At 32.6% G+C, this 16,206-nt stretch overlaps 1 protein-coding gene, 1 long non-coding RNA gene and 1 pseudogene across 4 annotated transcripts; 2 read left to right on the top strand and 1 right to left on the bottom strand.

Moving 5' to 3' along the window:
• The first annotated feature begins 4,965 nt into the window (after positions 1–4,965).
• On the top strand, positions 4,966–9,443 carry LOC123192818. Of its 3 annotated transcripts, none has more exons than XR_006496942.1 (4): positions 4,966–5,141; positions 8,452–8,578; positions 8,875–8,969; positions 9,139–9,443. It is a non-coding gene; the product is annotated as an uncharacterized LOC123192818 (long non-coding RNA). The 3 variants fall into 3 exon arrangements; XR_006496941.1 differs by having other exon boundaries at positions 8,439–8,526; XR_006496940.1 differs by having other exon boundaries at positions 4,967–5,141; positions 8,439–8,578.
• On the top strand, positions 5,140–7,684 carry LOC123192815 (annotated as a pseudogene).
• Positions 9,444–11,626: 2,183 nt separating the features above from the next.
• Positions 11,627–16,206, bottom strand: LOC123192817 (protein ZINC INDUCED FACILITATOR-LIKE 1-like). Its single transcript, XM_044605474.1, has 17 exons — positions 16,053–16,206; positions 15,773–15,955; positions 15,518–15,558; positions 15,353–15,413; positions 15,157–15,259; positions 14,908–15,064; positions 14,750–14,812; positions 14,566–14,615; positions 14,392–14,467; positions 14,078–14,263; positions 13,908–13,995; positions 13,693–13,778; positions 13,505–13,612; positions 13,361–13,405; positions 13,178–13,266; positions 12,151–12,194; positions 11,627–11,997 (listed from the first exon to the last, which is right to left on the bottom strand). The coding sequence occupies exons 2-17, from the start codon at positions 15,915–15,917 to the stop codon at positions 11,906–11,908; spliced, it is 1,434 nt and encodes a 477-aa protein (XP_044461409.1). The 5' UTR covers positions 15,918–15,955; positions 16,053–16,206; the 3' UTR covers positions 11,627–11,905.

The raw sequence follows: 16,206 nt of genomic DNA, 5'->3' as shown, positions 1-16,206 counted from the left end.
TTTTTATATAATTGTAATTATTCATATTATTTTTTATTTTTATTTAAATATTTTATTTTATTATTAAGTAATAAGAATATGATTTAATTAATCAGATTATTAATGCATTTTAAGGGTTTAATATGCAATTTTTAGATCAGTTATAAATAAAATAAAATGTTATATCGTGTATTTTATTAATAGTAGGTTGACATAATTTGGTGAAGAAACTAAAATAGTAAAAATATTTTGGAGAGTAAAAATAATAGAGAATTTCCGATCAATTTAGGTTCAATCAGGTCAACTCGAATATTTAAGAGTTAGGTTAGAGTTGAAAATTTTTAATAAGATTTTAATTCAGGTTAGATTAAAGTTGAAGGTCTTTGATATGAAATCTGAACTGACATGATACGAACATGATCCAATAACACCATCTGTGTCTATCTTAAATGCTAAAAATCTTTTTTGTTTAATTAATAAAAGCAAATTCATTTTCATAATTCTAAAAAATAATCCAATAAAATATGATGTTAGGATATTTTAAAAACAGATACACCCCTAAAGGATAGTTTAAATGGCCAAAGAGAAATTTTATATATAAGAGAATATGAGTTCAAGTTTCATTTATCGACTCAACTCAATGGAGTTCTTTGTTTGTATTAATATAAAAGAAAATTTATATTAATAAATTTTCATAATTATTTTTTTACATTTATTTTTTAATAAAAATCCTAACACAAAAGGATTTTAAGGATATTTTAAATATTTCAAATTCACCCCTTTATATTGAGATTTTAAAGATATTTTCTGAAAGAGGAGCTTCATTTAGGCATCCTTTTATCTCTTGAAAGCAATAACTTCCCTTTTTAACATATGCATGTAATTTTTCTTCTAATGCTTCATTTTTTTGTTTTTGCTGATTCCCATAGATAGAAACATAATTTGTGAGGAATTTGGGCCTTATCAGTATGGGCTAAAAAACAGCTCTATAGTGTAAGGTTAGGACAATGCTATTGGATCGAATATCTAATTGAATATTTAAATAATATATTATATACGATTAAATATTAATTTATTTTTAATTCAAATCACTCAATTAAATTGTGACGCATCATAAAGATACCCCTAATTGGATATTCAAAAATGGGTATTTGTAAGTTTATTCAATAGTTATCGTTTAATTCTATGCTTGTAGAGTCAGTACTATTACACATAAATAGATCTTACCAATTTATTCATGTAAGCTGATGGGACGACATGTGATTGAGTAATTTTAAAATGAGAAAAAAATGTAAACAATCATATTACCTGATCACATGCTACATTTTCAATTTATATGTATAAGTTAGAATATTTTTTTATATTTGCTCCTTTAATGTCTTCCACCTTATGGAATTAAATTCTATAAATTTCAGTTTTGGGAAGATCTTAAGGTACAAACATCCTCATTATCTTACTGCTTTTAGTTGAACTTATTTCTTAGAGGATTTTAGCTCAACATTCCTTCATGGGCTTTAAATTGGCCAGGGCCAGTCTGCATGATATAAATGATTTGCTAATGTAAAGCCTCTCTCTATATATATGTTCTCATCAATTTTCAATATTTTGTTTTAAAATTTATTTTACAGAAAAATCAAATCTTAATATATTTTTATCCCTAATTGGTTAAAATAATAAATTTAAAAAATATTTGATAATGGGTATAGTCAGAATAAGAGGTGTTAGAAAGTGAAACATGATATTATATTCACTTAATTCTACCTAATTTTGCCTTGTTTGTTTTAGAGACAATTTTACATAAATAAATTATTAAATTTTAATTTGGAATTTCCATCTGTCGTTATATCCTTTAAAGCTCAGTCAATTTTAATTTCTCTAACCTAATAGTGTAAGCATTCTCTTTAAAAATTTCTCTTTAAATTAGGATTTTGGTTATATTAGTATAAACCCTAGAATGATGACTAATTTCGTATACCTGAAATACTTTTGATGCATTTCAAGGGTATTATAGTCAATACACATTATATAAGTTAATTTAAATTCTATTTAAAGACTTGTTAAATGGGCATTATGGTCATTACTCGTTTATGAAGTTTTAATCCATAATCATTAAAGCTTTTATATTGAGTTATTTCATAGTGAAATAAAGTAAATAATACATACTCTAAGGGCTGGATTGGTTGGTATATATGGTAATTTATTTTTTATTTTTTATGTTACTTTGTTTGATTTGTAAGTAATATAGATTTCAATAATTTTTTAGGCCAAAAGACTTGTTCCCACCTAAGTTATGTTGAAATCTCAAAGTCTCACCCTCCAATTTTCAAAAATTTAAACACCTACCCATGAATATATTTCTATTAAAAATCTCAATTAAGGTTAGAGGTCAAACCATCATTTACTGAAAAAATTTTAAAAATTAAAGTTTTATCATATTTCTTCCTTAGATTTAAAAATCTCACAATTTCCTCCCAACCAAAAGTTTGAAAAGTGACAATTTCTCTTATAGGGTTTTTTCCTCTTCTCTTCGACGATGATTCGCTATCTTCAGCCATTGGCCGTCCTCCTTTTCGTCTTATCTCAACCTCCCGATCTCTCTTTCTTTTCTCTCTGGTGATCTTCGATTGAATCTCTCAGACGAAGACAAAATCGTCTTTGTCTCTTAGATGAAGATGATTGGTCTTTGTCTAAGACAAAGATGAGGTCGAAGACCACCCCAAAGGGAAAAAAAGGAGGTTGAGAAAGAGAGATAAGGTGGGAAGGAGGATGACCAACAATTAGAGATGGCTAATCGTTGTCAAAAAGAAGAGGAAAAAACTTTAGAAGAGAAATTGTCACTTTTCAAACTTTCAGTTGAGGGAAAATTGTGAGATTTTTAAACTTAAGGAGAAAAATATAATAAAACTTTAATTTTTTTAGTAAGTAACGATTTTACCCTTAACCCTAACTGAGATTTTTAACATAAATTTGTTTATAGATGGATGTTTGGGTTTTTGAAAGTTAGAAGGTTAAATTTTGAGATTTCATTATATCTTGGGTGGGAACAAGTCTTTTGGCCAATTTTTTATTATTAATAGTGATGTAACATTTAACATAAGTGATAATTTGATTACTAACTCCATTTTATATATTAAAAAATTACCAAGGTCAACTTTATTTTGTTGTATTCTATCTAATTAATTTTTAAGGACAAAATACCCTTATTTCTAATTAATTTAACAAGAGTAGTGTCATATGCATGATTTTTGTACATAACTTTATGCACAAATAACAATGTATCATTATATAATATACAAAAGTTGTGTACATAGTTTTATTAATATAATAAATAACATGAAAAATATTTTAGAATAATTTTACCCAATAAAATTTAAGTAAAATAACATCTTTATAATTTTTTATTTTCTCAACTAAATACAATAATTATTTATATTTATCAATTTTTATTTAACATAATAATATTTTATATCCAATAATCTTTTAACTAATATATTTTTAGATTATTTTTTTAATAAAACATTAATATGTACTGAAATTGAAAAAAAAAAAACTACAATGTTAAAACGTAAGAATTGTTGTAAATATAATTAATTGGAAAAGAAAGATAAAAGAAAGACAAAAGAAAGATAAAAGCAAGATCAAAATATTTGATAGAGAAATGAAGCTCAAAAGTGGGAGAAGTGTTGTTTATTTTTCTGTGTGTATATTGTCATGAGTTCAGGTTGAGAGCCATGACATTGCTTTGAGTAACTATGAGTGATGAAGTGTATAAGAGTGAGTGTGCATAGGCATTGGGTTTGTGGATGCAATATTTGTAGTTAGAGGGGTTTTAATCATAGGGCTTGCATAATGTTGCTATGGTTGCATATTGAAAGGGGGACTAGACCAACCTTACACAAACTAGTTGGAAGCTAGAGCTGCTCCCTTAATGAGTCCAAGGCAGAACGAAACCAGTGACCTTAAGGCAAAATGTGGGCGTATGCAAGATTGATTCTTGAGACAACACATTGGGGATGCCATAGAGACAGGTCGGGAAAATTCAACTTGTGATATTTGGTATTAGAGCCAAACCATCACCAATGTTGAGGTAGAGAAAAAAGATCCCTCCAAGTAAAATACAGGCGGCAACAGACTGATCGCCTTGTGCAAGAAATGGTGGAAATCTCGAAGAATACAAGAAAATGCCAAGAATACATCTGCCATAGCGAGGGGGTGCACCAAGTGGAAGACGAGAGTCTTCCAAGATGTCATGAGGAAATCGGTAGGATAGGGTATGTCACGCCTAACAAGGAGTTTAGCTTCCCTTTAGCCAATATGAGGGACACTCATCGCGTGGTCATTCAATGCGACTAGCAGGGTTTGGGGTATTTTGTGAGTTGAGTGAAGTACGAGAGTGTGCTTCATTTTGAGTGAGGGATTTTGTCATGGGCTTAGGTTGGGAGTCGTGATAGAGCTTGAACAACTATAAGTGATGAGACGTTTAACAGTGAGTGTGTGTGATCATTGGGTTCATAGATGCAATATTTGTAGTTGCGAGCTCTCTAGCCATGAGGAGTGTACAATGTTACTGTGACGACGCATTGAAGAGGAGACTAGGCTAACCTTGTACAAACTGGTCAAGAGCTAGAGCCACTCCCCTAATAAGTTTAAAGCAAAATAAAACCAATGATCCTAAACCAAAATATGAACACATGCAAGACTGATTCTCGAAATGGCACATAAGAGATACCACACAAGTAGGTTGGAAAAATTCAACCTATGGCAATACACAATGAAAAGGGGTAGGTTTATGTAGACAAATTCCTTCACCACAGCCAATAAGATCATTCCACTTTCCAAGATTCATTGCTTAAGGTGCCAACTCCTCTTCATTAAATGGATTCCCACAAAAGTTTCCAACCTGCCTTTCACGTGGTGGAAAAGTCCACCACATGTATACTGTTAGGTGCATTCCCACCAAAGTTTCCAACTTGCCTTTCACGTGGTGGAACTAAACACACACACACATCTATATATATAACCAGAGAAAACAAATGTTTTTATTTTTAAATTGGTCTGAAAAACACAGGCTTTGAATTGACTTCACACACCAAAGCCTGCATTTCTTCTCCACTCAATCACCCTTTGCTCCGAATCCTAGCAAACTATCTCACCCTTTTCAGGTATGACCACTTCTCGCTTCTTATCTGCAACTTTTTTCAGATCCTGAGCTCAATTTTTGTTGGATCTTTGCTTAAAATCTAATTTTCGTTTTAGTTTTTTGTTCTTGCTGCAGCAAGACATTAAGTTTTGACTTGTGTAATGCAATGGCTTTTGAAATATACGGTGGTTTTGTGAGAATACACGATTTGTGTTTGTGTCGTGTATTTGCTAGGTTTTAAGATGCAAGAAGAAAAATTATATTGAAATTCTAAACTTAATAGTGTGTAGAAATGAGTTTCTGAATTGTGAAGTGGGTTTCTATTTGTTTTGTGTTGTTGTAAGGTTTTGTGATGGAAGGAGGGTCAGATTACAGCACAGTTCCTCAAGGTCCTATTGATAAAACTAAAGTATTAGAAGTAAAACCTTTTCGTAGTTTGTATCCTATGTTACCTTCAAGTCCTGAAGGACCTGCCTTTGTTTGTGCACCTCCTTATGGGCCTTTCCCTGCTGGATTTTCGCCATTTTACCCGTTTGTTGCTCCCCAAAATTTGCCTGATGTAAGCCAAAACAACCACTCTAGCCAGTCACAGACACCACCTGCATCGTTTGCGGCTCCCACTCAGTCATTTAGATCACCAGATATTAATCCTTCAGATGTGTTTAATGGGGAGATGGGATCTGTTGGGAAAAAACGTGGCAAGGTTCATAATTTGCAGGAATCTGGTTCTAGGCAATAGAAGGCTAAAAAGAGCGATGTCCTGGATTTAGTGGCATCTAGTAGTAAGGATTTTGCTGTTGGTATTAGTTCATATGATTGGGATGAGGGTAATAGTCAAGTTGTTAATAGTGTATTGATTAGATTTGATGCCCCTAGGAGAAGACTTCGTCAGATTGAGGATGCAAGAGAGTCTCCTACAGGGATTATAAGGTGTGCTGATTTGAAAGTGGCTAATATATTATTGACAACTGGTGTACGAACCAATATGAGGAAGAGGGTTGGAGCTGTTCCAGGGTTGGAAATTGGTGATATTTTCTTCTTTTGGATAGAGTTGTGTGTGATTGGTTTGCATTCACAGTCCATGGCTGGGATTGATTTTATGATCTCGAGGGGTGATTTAGAGGAAGAACCTGTGGCATTGAGCATTGTATCATCTGGAGGGTATGATGATGACGCTGAGGATAATGATATTCTGGTATATACTGGGCAGGGTGGAAATGCCAATAACAAGGACAAGCAGTCATCTGATCAGGACCTTGAATGGGGTAATCTTGCTTTAGAGAGAATCTTGCGCTGGGGTAATGAAGTAAGAGTTATTTGGGGCATGAAAGATGGTGTTAGTCCCAACACAAAGGTTTATGTATATGATGGACTGTGTAGGATTCGAGAATCTTGGAAGGAGAAGCGGAAATCAGGTTGCAACATGTTTAAATATAAACTAGGGAGAATGCCTGGCGCGTTTTCTCTTTGGAAATTGATTCAAAACTGGAAGAATGGTTCGTCATCAAGGGTTGGATTTATTCTTTGTGACCTTTTACTTCTGGGGCTGAAAGCACACCTGTATCACTTGTGAATGATATTGATGATTAGAAAGGGCCTGCTTATTTTACTTATTTCCCTAAAGTATACAAAGTCCTTAAGATTGACTCAGCCATCTTTTGGATGCAACTGTCCTAGTGCATGCCTCCTGGGCAATCCAAATTGCTCATGCATGCAGAGAAACAGGGATTATTGTCGATATACTGCAAACGGGTCCTAGTAAGCCGAAAGCCTATGATATATGAATGCGGTCCCTCCTGTCCATGTGCTCCTAATTGTAAAAACAGAGTGTCACAAGCTGGCCTTAGAGTTCATTTGGAAGTGTTTAAAACAAAAAATAAGTCGGGCTTTGTGTTCATGGGATCCTATCCGTGCTGGTACTTTTATTTGTGAACATGCAGGTGAAGTCATAGATCAAGTCAAATCAAGACAGGATGGAGAGGAAGGGGATCATGATGATTATATGATACCACCCGTGTTTATGGCTCATTCAAGTGGAATTATGAACCTGGTTTAATAGATGAAGATGATTCTAATCACTCTATTGAAGAATATGATATTCCATCTCCCTTCATAATAAGTTCAAAGAATGGTGGAAATGTTGCCCGTTTTATGAATCACAGTTGCTCTCCAAATGTCTTCTGGCAACCAGTTATGTTTGAAGAAAACAATGAAACCTTTCTCCATATTGCATTTTTTGCAATGAAGCATATTCCGCCTATGACAGAGTTAACATATGATTATGCGATTGCCTGTTCGGATGAAGGTAATAGTGATACTCACTGGAAAAGGAAATGCTTATGTGGATCACTGAAATGTTGGGGTTATTTTGGTTGATGTTAAATGTTTTTTGATCTGTGGAGAGGAATCCGTGGTTGCCATATGAACTTGTACTGACAATGAATGATGTTCTTTTAGTGCTTCATCTTTGATTTTTATTATTGATGTTTATGGTTGATAAGTTGTAATTGATTTTTATTTAAATTTAAAACTAGCGTATCAAATATATATGCCTAAATTGTGCAACTAATCTACATTAAAGCATCTAGTTTTTTATTTTCTATGATAACATGATAGTGGAGCTTTCTCATTCTGCCCTTCTAAAAGTAATGTTACTGGTTGTAAGTGTTATATAGTGTGCATGTAGTTGCCTCATATGTTACTTTTTTCTTTTGATATCGGTAACCAAATCATATATTGTTCCAATATATTCTTGCTATGATTGGGTGCATCGGATCACGGCCACCTTCTCAACCCTGCCAAGTTGCCATCCACACTAGGTGGTCCTGGAAACTGGTAATAATGGTACTGACTTGGTTCGGTGTTGGAAAGCAGAAAATTTCTTATTTTTACTTGAGACGACATAAACAGATTCAATTATTTGGTACTTTGGATGTGCACTTGTTAGGGTTTTTTTATCAATTTTGCTGATGATTGTGAGGATGGTTAGTTGTAACTTTAGGGTATACTTGTGGTGTTGAAATTTAATTGCTTTTGGGGATAGGGTTAAAGTTTGATAAGAGAAATCAAGGGTTGGTTGTGAACTTCTGATTTGATTTAGTGGATTCATAGAAGAATTAGAAATTAACAAAAAAGAAGAGGATATAAAATCTAGGCGGCAAACCAAAAGGGAGGTGCACACTCATACGGATCATTATGAATGCCCTTGTAAGAAAATTTCAAATTTACAGGGTACTGTTAGCTATAAAAAATAAAGAGAACTGACTAAGAGCATTTTATTTTAAAAACATAAAAATTCGCGGCTTAACTTTGTCTATAGTTAATCATTCAAGGTCCCATACAAATTCAAGGCTTAACCTGCACAATGTGACCCATAAGCTTGAAGCCACTGTACAATGCAGAAAAAGGTGATTACTTGTTCCTTCATCTGTTCTTCATGTCAGACACTGAGAGACAAAGGTATTTTCTGGTGTTCTTGTATTGTGTACATTCTATCAATTTTAAATTTTCACTAATATAAATAATTGTATTTTGTTAGCCACCAATTGTATGGATGCCTTCACCCATGGTAGCCGTGCATATGTTACATGCATAACTTTATAGAGAACCCTGAAACTATCAATTTCCGGAATTCATTCGCTTGTCAGCATTATCTTTGTTCAATTACGATTTGTTGCTCTCTGTTTTTTCACTTTGGTTTTAATGTATATAATTGACCAAACCTCTTTCATACTTTATTTTCCTTTGGGATGTAGCTGTCGGTCCGATGTACCAGAAACAGTGGCAGTTCTTAAGTGTGGTATTACTGATTGAACAGGCACACATTTTCTATTGCTGATAGCTTAGCCAGGTAGGTCACATTCAGCTACCATTAGATCCCTTTGCTGATGGATATAGCCAGTGATTCTAACTTCATAGGTTGCTTAATATCTGAGTTTTTGATGCCTGTAATGGTATTTTGACAGCAGATGGCATAACTGTGATTAACAATTACTGAATGTTCATATTTGGTGTAACAGTGTCTTCTTGTGAATTGGAATGATTATTCTGCCCTTGTGATGAAATTGTAGCAGCAAGCTTAGTTTTATTCCTGACATAAAAAGAAGTACAAGGATTGTGCAGGTGCTGAAGATTTTTAGCAGAGCTTCAAGAATCTACTGATCATAAAACCAGGCAAGTGGTATGTTATTATTTAATTAATCTGAAAGTATTGATTTTGAAACAAAAATACAATGAAGTAGCAAATAATCAAGAATGGAATAAATATATCATTATATAAATTGAATGTTAACTCATTCATTAGTGATAGTTGATATTCATTCAATAGGAAAACTCAGTAAAAGCTATAAGTTTTTCATCGTTGCAAGAATCCCATGGCTGCAATGAGTAACTTCAGAGGATTTAGCTGGAAAAAAATTAAGATGTTAAATTTAAGTTGATTATATTTATAGTAGGTTTTTAAAAATTTTATTAAAATCATTACAACTCATGTTTATTTCACTTTATACATTGAATTAAGTAAATTTTTAGTGTCTTTCTGCGTAACCAAGCCACAAATTAGAATTTTAGAATTTAAAAATAATAATTAAAATCAATGTTGATATAAATTTTCTAATTAATGCTCTCAGTTGATATTTATCAAATAAAGTCTTAATCATTAGAAGGTGGCTAAGAATAATGAGATCCTTGAAAAAGAAAAAGACTTCATGCTTGTGCATAAAAAAGTTAAAAATCTTGAAGTAGTGGAATATTCAAATTCAAATTTTGTTTATTGTCTAAATGATTTGAAATCCAATTTGAAATGCATATTTATGCTTGTGAGAGGGGTCATATTTTGAAAAAACTTTAAGTAGTCGTTCGTAGCATCTTTAATCATGTTCATTGAATTTGTAGTTTGCTATGGGCAACTTCTTGGGTTATGTGGTTGAAAGATTATATTTTCGGACTAGTTGTCAACTCTATTTCTAGAACACTTATGATCTACTATAATAGTAGTGTGGTTGTGTTTTTCACTAAAAATAACAAAACCACCGATTGATCAAGACGCAGAGAAATAAAATATCTTACAATTAAGAATCTTGTAAAGAAAGGGAGACATTATAGTTGAGTATATCAATGGAGAGCTGATGTTAGCTATTTCTGACCAAAGGACTAAGTTTATATCTTTAAAGTCATGTTAAAAACATAATGGTGTTTAGAGGCTTTTGATATTAAAGGTTAGTGGGACCCATTACCAAAAGATTAAAACTTGAAGCCCTTAGACCATGTTGAAAATACGAGGGTGTTTGGGTCTTTTGATATTTAGAGTTAAGAGAGAGTTTTATATTATAACTTATTAATTTAATGATTTTTGTTTTCATTTAAGTTAATGGATGATTGAACACAACCCTTTTGATATACTTATATATAAATATATGAACATATGTATGATTATAATTCATGTGTATTAAAACTTAAGTTTTCTTTTGAGTATGACAATTGTATGTATTACTATAGTACAATATGTTTCTTAGGATTAAAGTTTTTTTTTTTTTAAGTACGATGGTTGTATGTGTATGTTTCGTGATAGTTTGAGAAACATTAAAACGTATAGATTTTATTAGAAGTCACTTTGCGTTATTAGAAGATGAACAATTTCTTTTGTTTTTCTTTGAACATAAAGTTAAGGAGAAATCAAGATTTTTCCTTTTGAAACATTAAAGTTAAAGAGAAATCATAAACACGGCTAATTAGGGGATACAAATATTTGTAATCACTTGATTAGGTGTTATTTCTACCACAATCTCAGATTATGGATTTGTTTTTATTTGTTATTAGTAATTTTAATTAAGGATGGTCTTATGTAGATCGAAGATATTAAGATTTTTCAAATTAATAATTATATTAATTGGATTGATGTTAAAGTGATATTTTGTTTTTTTACAAATAGTGGTCATTTTCAGGTTTAAATATTTCATTTTCTTATATAAAAATAACTGATGTTGTTTAAAGTAGAAAAATTTAGAATGTTTTCATTTGTGAGCTAACATTAGATATGATTTATAATGGTGTAAATGTATAGTTCAATCAAATTTTACGGATGAGATTAATGTGATCAATAAAGATACTTAAATACATTTCACATGTTATGATCTAAGTGGACGGGTTCTATATAAGTTTTAGGGTTATCGGACTTTTAATAGAAGGGTCTAATACTCATATATATTGGCTAATTCTTCAAAACCATAACACAAAAAAGTGAGATTATTTTATCTATTGAAAACCATCATTTAGAGAGATTTTGGGAGGGAAAAACCAGTCACCATAATTAAACAAATTTCAGGAGTTCTACTGGATTGGATATTTCGTAACCTCAATTATTTAATTCAAGTAACTTTTAACAGGGCGATGATCCTCGGGATTGTATCGAGTCTATTTTATTGATGCTACATGGTATTCTATTGTATTAGTGAGTATCATATGTCACATAACAGTACCCGTTACGGTTGATGGCTAGAAGCAGATAGATGTCTTAATAAAAGGCTGAATTGCCATACATGCAAATTAATATGAACACAGTTGTAAAAAGGCAATAAGAATAAGCACAAGGTCTCAGCAAGTTCACCGTCACCTAAAATAGCCATAAAAAACATTGCCTCTAACCTGTTAGTATAAGCATTCTCGTTTTGGTAATATCATAGAATCCCACTAAACAGATACCATGCTTCAATATCATATCATATCGAATCGAATCCATCAATCAACTGCCGAAGAAATGAATACATTCTAATAGATTTTTCTAGTTTCTTACTCTTGGTAAGGAACTAGAAAAGGTTTGAATGTCATTAGTAATCCAATTAGCTCAACAACATTCAATATGAAGAATACCATTTGGTCACCTGAAAAAATCCCATTTGATGAAATATGTAATTGTGATTTTGGAAGTTGCAACACAAATCAGCAGAAACTACAAGCTAATACTGAACTACGAATTCATTTAACATTTTATGATATATGAAAATGTAAAGATGTCTTGTTCAATTGTATCTTACCAGGGAGGAAGACTGTATCTTGACGCTTTTGTGCCCAAGAAAATCTGTAATGTTAATTTTGGTGTCACTTTGCTAACAACAAGGAACCGGGTATTTTGAATTAAGAATAGGCCAAAAGACTTATTCTCACCCAAGGTTTAGTTGATGTCCAAAGTTTCATCCGTAGGGTTTTCAAAACCCAAATACCTATTCATTATTCTATTTTTGTCAAATTTTTCACTTAATTAAAAGAGTAAAATCATTATTTTATTATTAATATTAAAATAGAGTAAATTATACCTTATTTTACCCCTATAGTTTAAAAAACAAATAATTTTTCTCCATTCAAAAGTTTGAAAACTTCTATTTTCCCACAAGGGTTTGATTTTTCCAAATCTAGCTATTACTTCGGGAAGGTCGTCTGCTGGCCTTCCCACCACTTTCCTCCCTGGTGGTTTCCCCAGGTGGAAACTATCAGAAATCCAATTGAAAAGGCATGAGACGTAGCATAGATCTGTGCATTGTCGGAGCGTCTGTACGTTAGCCAAACGATGCACAAACATGATGTCATTGTCTGTGTGTCATCCGATTGACGCATAGACTATCAGACAATGCACAAATTTGTGTGCAATGTTTTTGTCTTGATTTTTGGTGGTTTTCACGTCAGGAAACCACCGAGGAGGAAGGTGGTGGGAAGGTCGGCCAACAACCTTCTCAGAGTGGTCGCCAAATTTGGAAAAATCAAACCCTTAAGGGAAATGCAAGTTTTCAAACTTTTAGGTGGGAGAAATTGTTTGTTTTTTAAACTAAAGGGTAAAATGAGATATAATTTAATTTATTTTAATCTTAATAATAAAAATATCAGTTTTATCCTTATAACTAATTGAAAAATTTAATATAAGTTAGATGATGAGTGAGTATTTGAAACCTGATGGGTGGAACTTAGGAGTGGACCAAATCTTGGGTGGGAATAAGTCCTTTGGCCGTAAAAATAAAATAACATCCAATTACATAATAACACATCATCATTGGTAATTAAATTACTTACATTGTACCTCCTCCGGCTGGACCAGCTGCCTTGAAAAAAGACATGGCAGTCATGGCAATTCCATTGGCAGCTCCTCTTTGATCCTGATCCTGTTGTGCCATTTTTGATAAAATCATAAACTTCACATACAATATGTAAAGATCTATAATTTGACAAACTAAATAAACCAGGAAAATAAATTACCACTGCTCTGTTTTGCAGAAGGAACAATCCTGTAACAATGGATACCTTCACATAAAAAAGAAAAGAAAAAACCATTAACTACAGTTGGAGCTCAAAGTTAAAAACATTGTAAAAGTGATTTAATTAGTTGTACATCAAACTTACTGATAAAACATTCTTCATCATCGAAGCAAAATTTATCAGCAAGGCGAGGCTGAATCCTGATAACAATGCTATGCAACTGTAACTTGTTAAAAGAGGTATGGATAAAATCTGCATATAGATGTTATATTAGGAATAGAATCAAATATTTCAAGTGCCAGAAGATAAAATAATTGTTATTGAAATTTTACCCCTCCGATGCGTGCTATCATTACTGGCCCAATAATTCTTTCCACCATTGGATATAGAGAGAGTTGAAAGACAAGAAGGCCAAAACCTGCAAGTTTATAATTCGGAAACAATAAAACTATGTGCACAAACTCTGACATATCATCATGTATACTATTCATTTGGAAATCATGAAGCTATTAGTTGATCCAAATTAATGTAAGTTTGGAATTCATGCCTGAGATTGCAAGAACTTCTCCAACATCTTCGGTTGAATAACTTAGACCTCCATGGCTCCGGGGGCTGACCGCCCACAGTGAAAATATCTACAGAAGAATAATTGCATCCAATTTTTTATCACCAGGGAAAGTAAAAATTAATGAACACAAAAAAGAAAATAAAATTAACCTCAGTGTAAGCCATGTCATGCAGTGAGAAAACACAGTAAACTATAATGGAAGACATTAAGGGCCAATTCTTCAGAAGGCTTTTCTTAGAAGGTTTACTGCTTCCTTCAATTTGTTTAAGATCTGCTGATTCCAGAGCATCATATTCACATGACTCATTATCTTCATGGTGCATGTGAAGTGTCTCCTGCAAATATATCCATATATTTTAGAACATGATCTCATTGATCTGCATGCCACGTGTTCATTGTTATTCATAGCAAGAATCTGATCAAAAGCGATCAAAGTGCAATTATCTGAAGAAAAATTGCATACCGGCAGCCAGAAAGTAACAATTGTCACCCCAAAAGCAAAAATTGAGGTACACAGGCAGGGCAGGAAGTAAGGAAATCTGCATAGATTACAATTTCCAGAATAGCATAATAAGTTGAACAATGTTATACAATTAAATGATGGAATAGAGAGATTCATCAGGAACAAGTTTCTTACTTCCCAAACAGAGAGTCTTTGGAAAATAAATCTGGGTATTTCTCAGCTGGCTGAATTGCAAAATATACAAAAACATTAGGATAACACATCTACGCCAGAGTGATTTTAAATTAAAAGACAATGTGATTGGATGATTTTAAATTAAAAGATAACAAAAATGGAAGTTTGTTTAAAGGAGAAACACCTGAGCCAGAAAACCACCCAGAGCCGGGCCAATAATCAATCCAATGCCCCAAGCAGTACTAACCTGAAATACATAAAAGTTTTGTTCAATTTGACGCCTCTAGAAAATATTTGATGAACTCAAAACGTGGGTAGAAAGATAAATTATAATAAGCTCACAGTTGACAGTCCTAAAGCTTGGTGTTCGTCACGAAAAATTTCAGTGGCGTATGCCTTTATTGGTCCAAGTAAACCATTCAAACTTCCAAGAAGAAACCTTGTAGAAATGGCCATCCAAAAATTCACACTAAGTCCAAAGAGAGTGTTGAAAATAACCCTGTGACAAAATTTTAATCCAATGATTTTGATTAGAAATATTATTGCTTATGCATCCGAATATTATTAGTTTGAGATCTGTTAATCACTAACACTGTGACTGTTCCGAATATTATAACAGGTTTTCGGCCATAACGGTCTGCTATAATTCCCCAGAAAACAGATGTCAAAGCTCTGCCAAGCATAAATGAGGAACCTTCAAGATTTCAAGAGACCTGTTAGGATACTGTGAAGAAAATGAAAAAGTAAAACACTAATATTAAGGAGGAAGAACAGAAAATTTGCTCACCCACATAGCCAGCATAGTACCCAATATCTTCCTCTGTTTTTGCAATATGAAAATCTCTAATCTGAAATCATTATTCATCAGAGAAAACAAAACTTCTGTAAAATTTATTAATTTTCTCACTTCATTTCATAAACTCACTTGAGGTAAATCCCATAAAATACTCACCATGAAATAAAGGAAGGGAAATAGAGATGATATTGGCAGTGCTGAAGAATTTTTACACCAGAAGATAAATTAGAATTATAAGGAAAAATTATAGAAAGAAAAATAGATGGATGAATCGCATATTTAAGGCATTCATATGAAGTTTCCTCCATAAAAAACCAAAGGGGCCTCCCTCAAAACAAAGTAGAAAATTTTGACTATTTTTTATACCACTTAGCATCAACAAAACAAGCAAAACAAATTTGGTTGACTTACCAGTACCAAGCACAATAATCCATATAGAAACAAGTTCCCGAATTGGCAGTCCTCTTTTTATCAATTTAAGCTGCTCAACCTTACACCCTGAGCAATTTTCATAGTATTTCTTCTTCAAAAGTGGCTCTCTGCACTTATCCTCCATAACTATTCTACCTCAACTCAGCTCAAGAAACTGCCTTTCTGCATAAAAAAAAAAAAAATAATAATAAATGAAAATATGTTGCAGAGTTGCACTAAGCATTAATGAAGTTGTGGACTGGAAATAAATCCAACATACTCTAGAAGAATTCTCAAACGCTTGAGAAAGAAATGGTGGAGGTTATTAACATGTTTTACATAATAAAGGGAAGCCATTTATAGATTGAGACAAAGACTGAACGTAGGACCAATGTAACAGTACCACAGGCGTATACTGACATTATTGTGGACGA

The sequence above is a fragment of the Mangifera indica genome, chromosome 12 (genome assembly GCF_011075055.1).
Source record: "Mangifera indica cultivar Alphonso chromosome 12, CATAS_Mindica_2.1, whole genome shotgun sequence".
Lineage (NCBI taxonomy): Eukaryota > Viridiplantae > Streptophyta > Magnoliopsida > Sapindales > Anacardiaceae > Mangifera > Mangifera indica.
The sequence above is the reverse complement of the archived record's forward strand: the minus strand, read 5'-3'. Positions and strand labels throughout refer to the sequence as shown.

Coding starts and splice junctions, on each gene's coding strand:
- LOC123192817 (XM_044605474.1), bottom strand. CDS start 15,917: ATGGAGGATAAGTGCAGAGAGCCACTTTTGAAGAAGAAATACTATGAA. Junction 15,260..15,352: donor GTACTATGCTGGCTATGTGG/GTGAGCAAATTT, acceptor GAAATCTTGAAG/GTTCCTCATTTATGCTTGGC. Junction 12,195..13,177: donor CCAGCCGGAGGAGGTACAAT/GTAAGTAATTTA, acceptor TTAACATTACAG/ATTTTCTTGGGCACAAAAGC.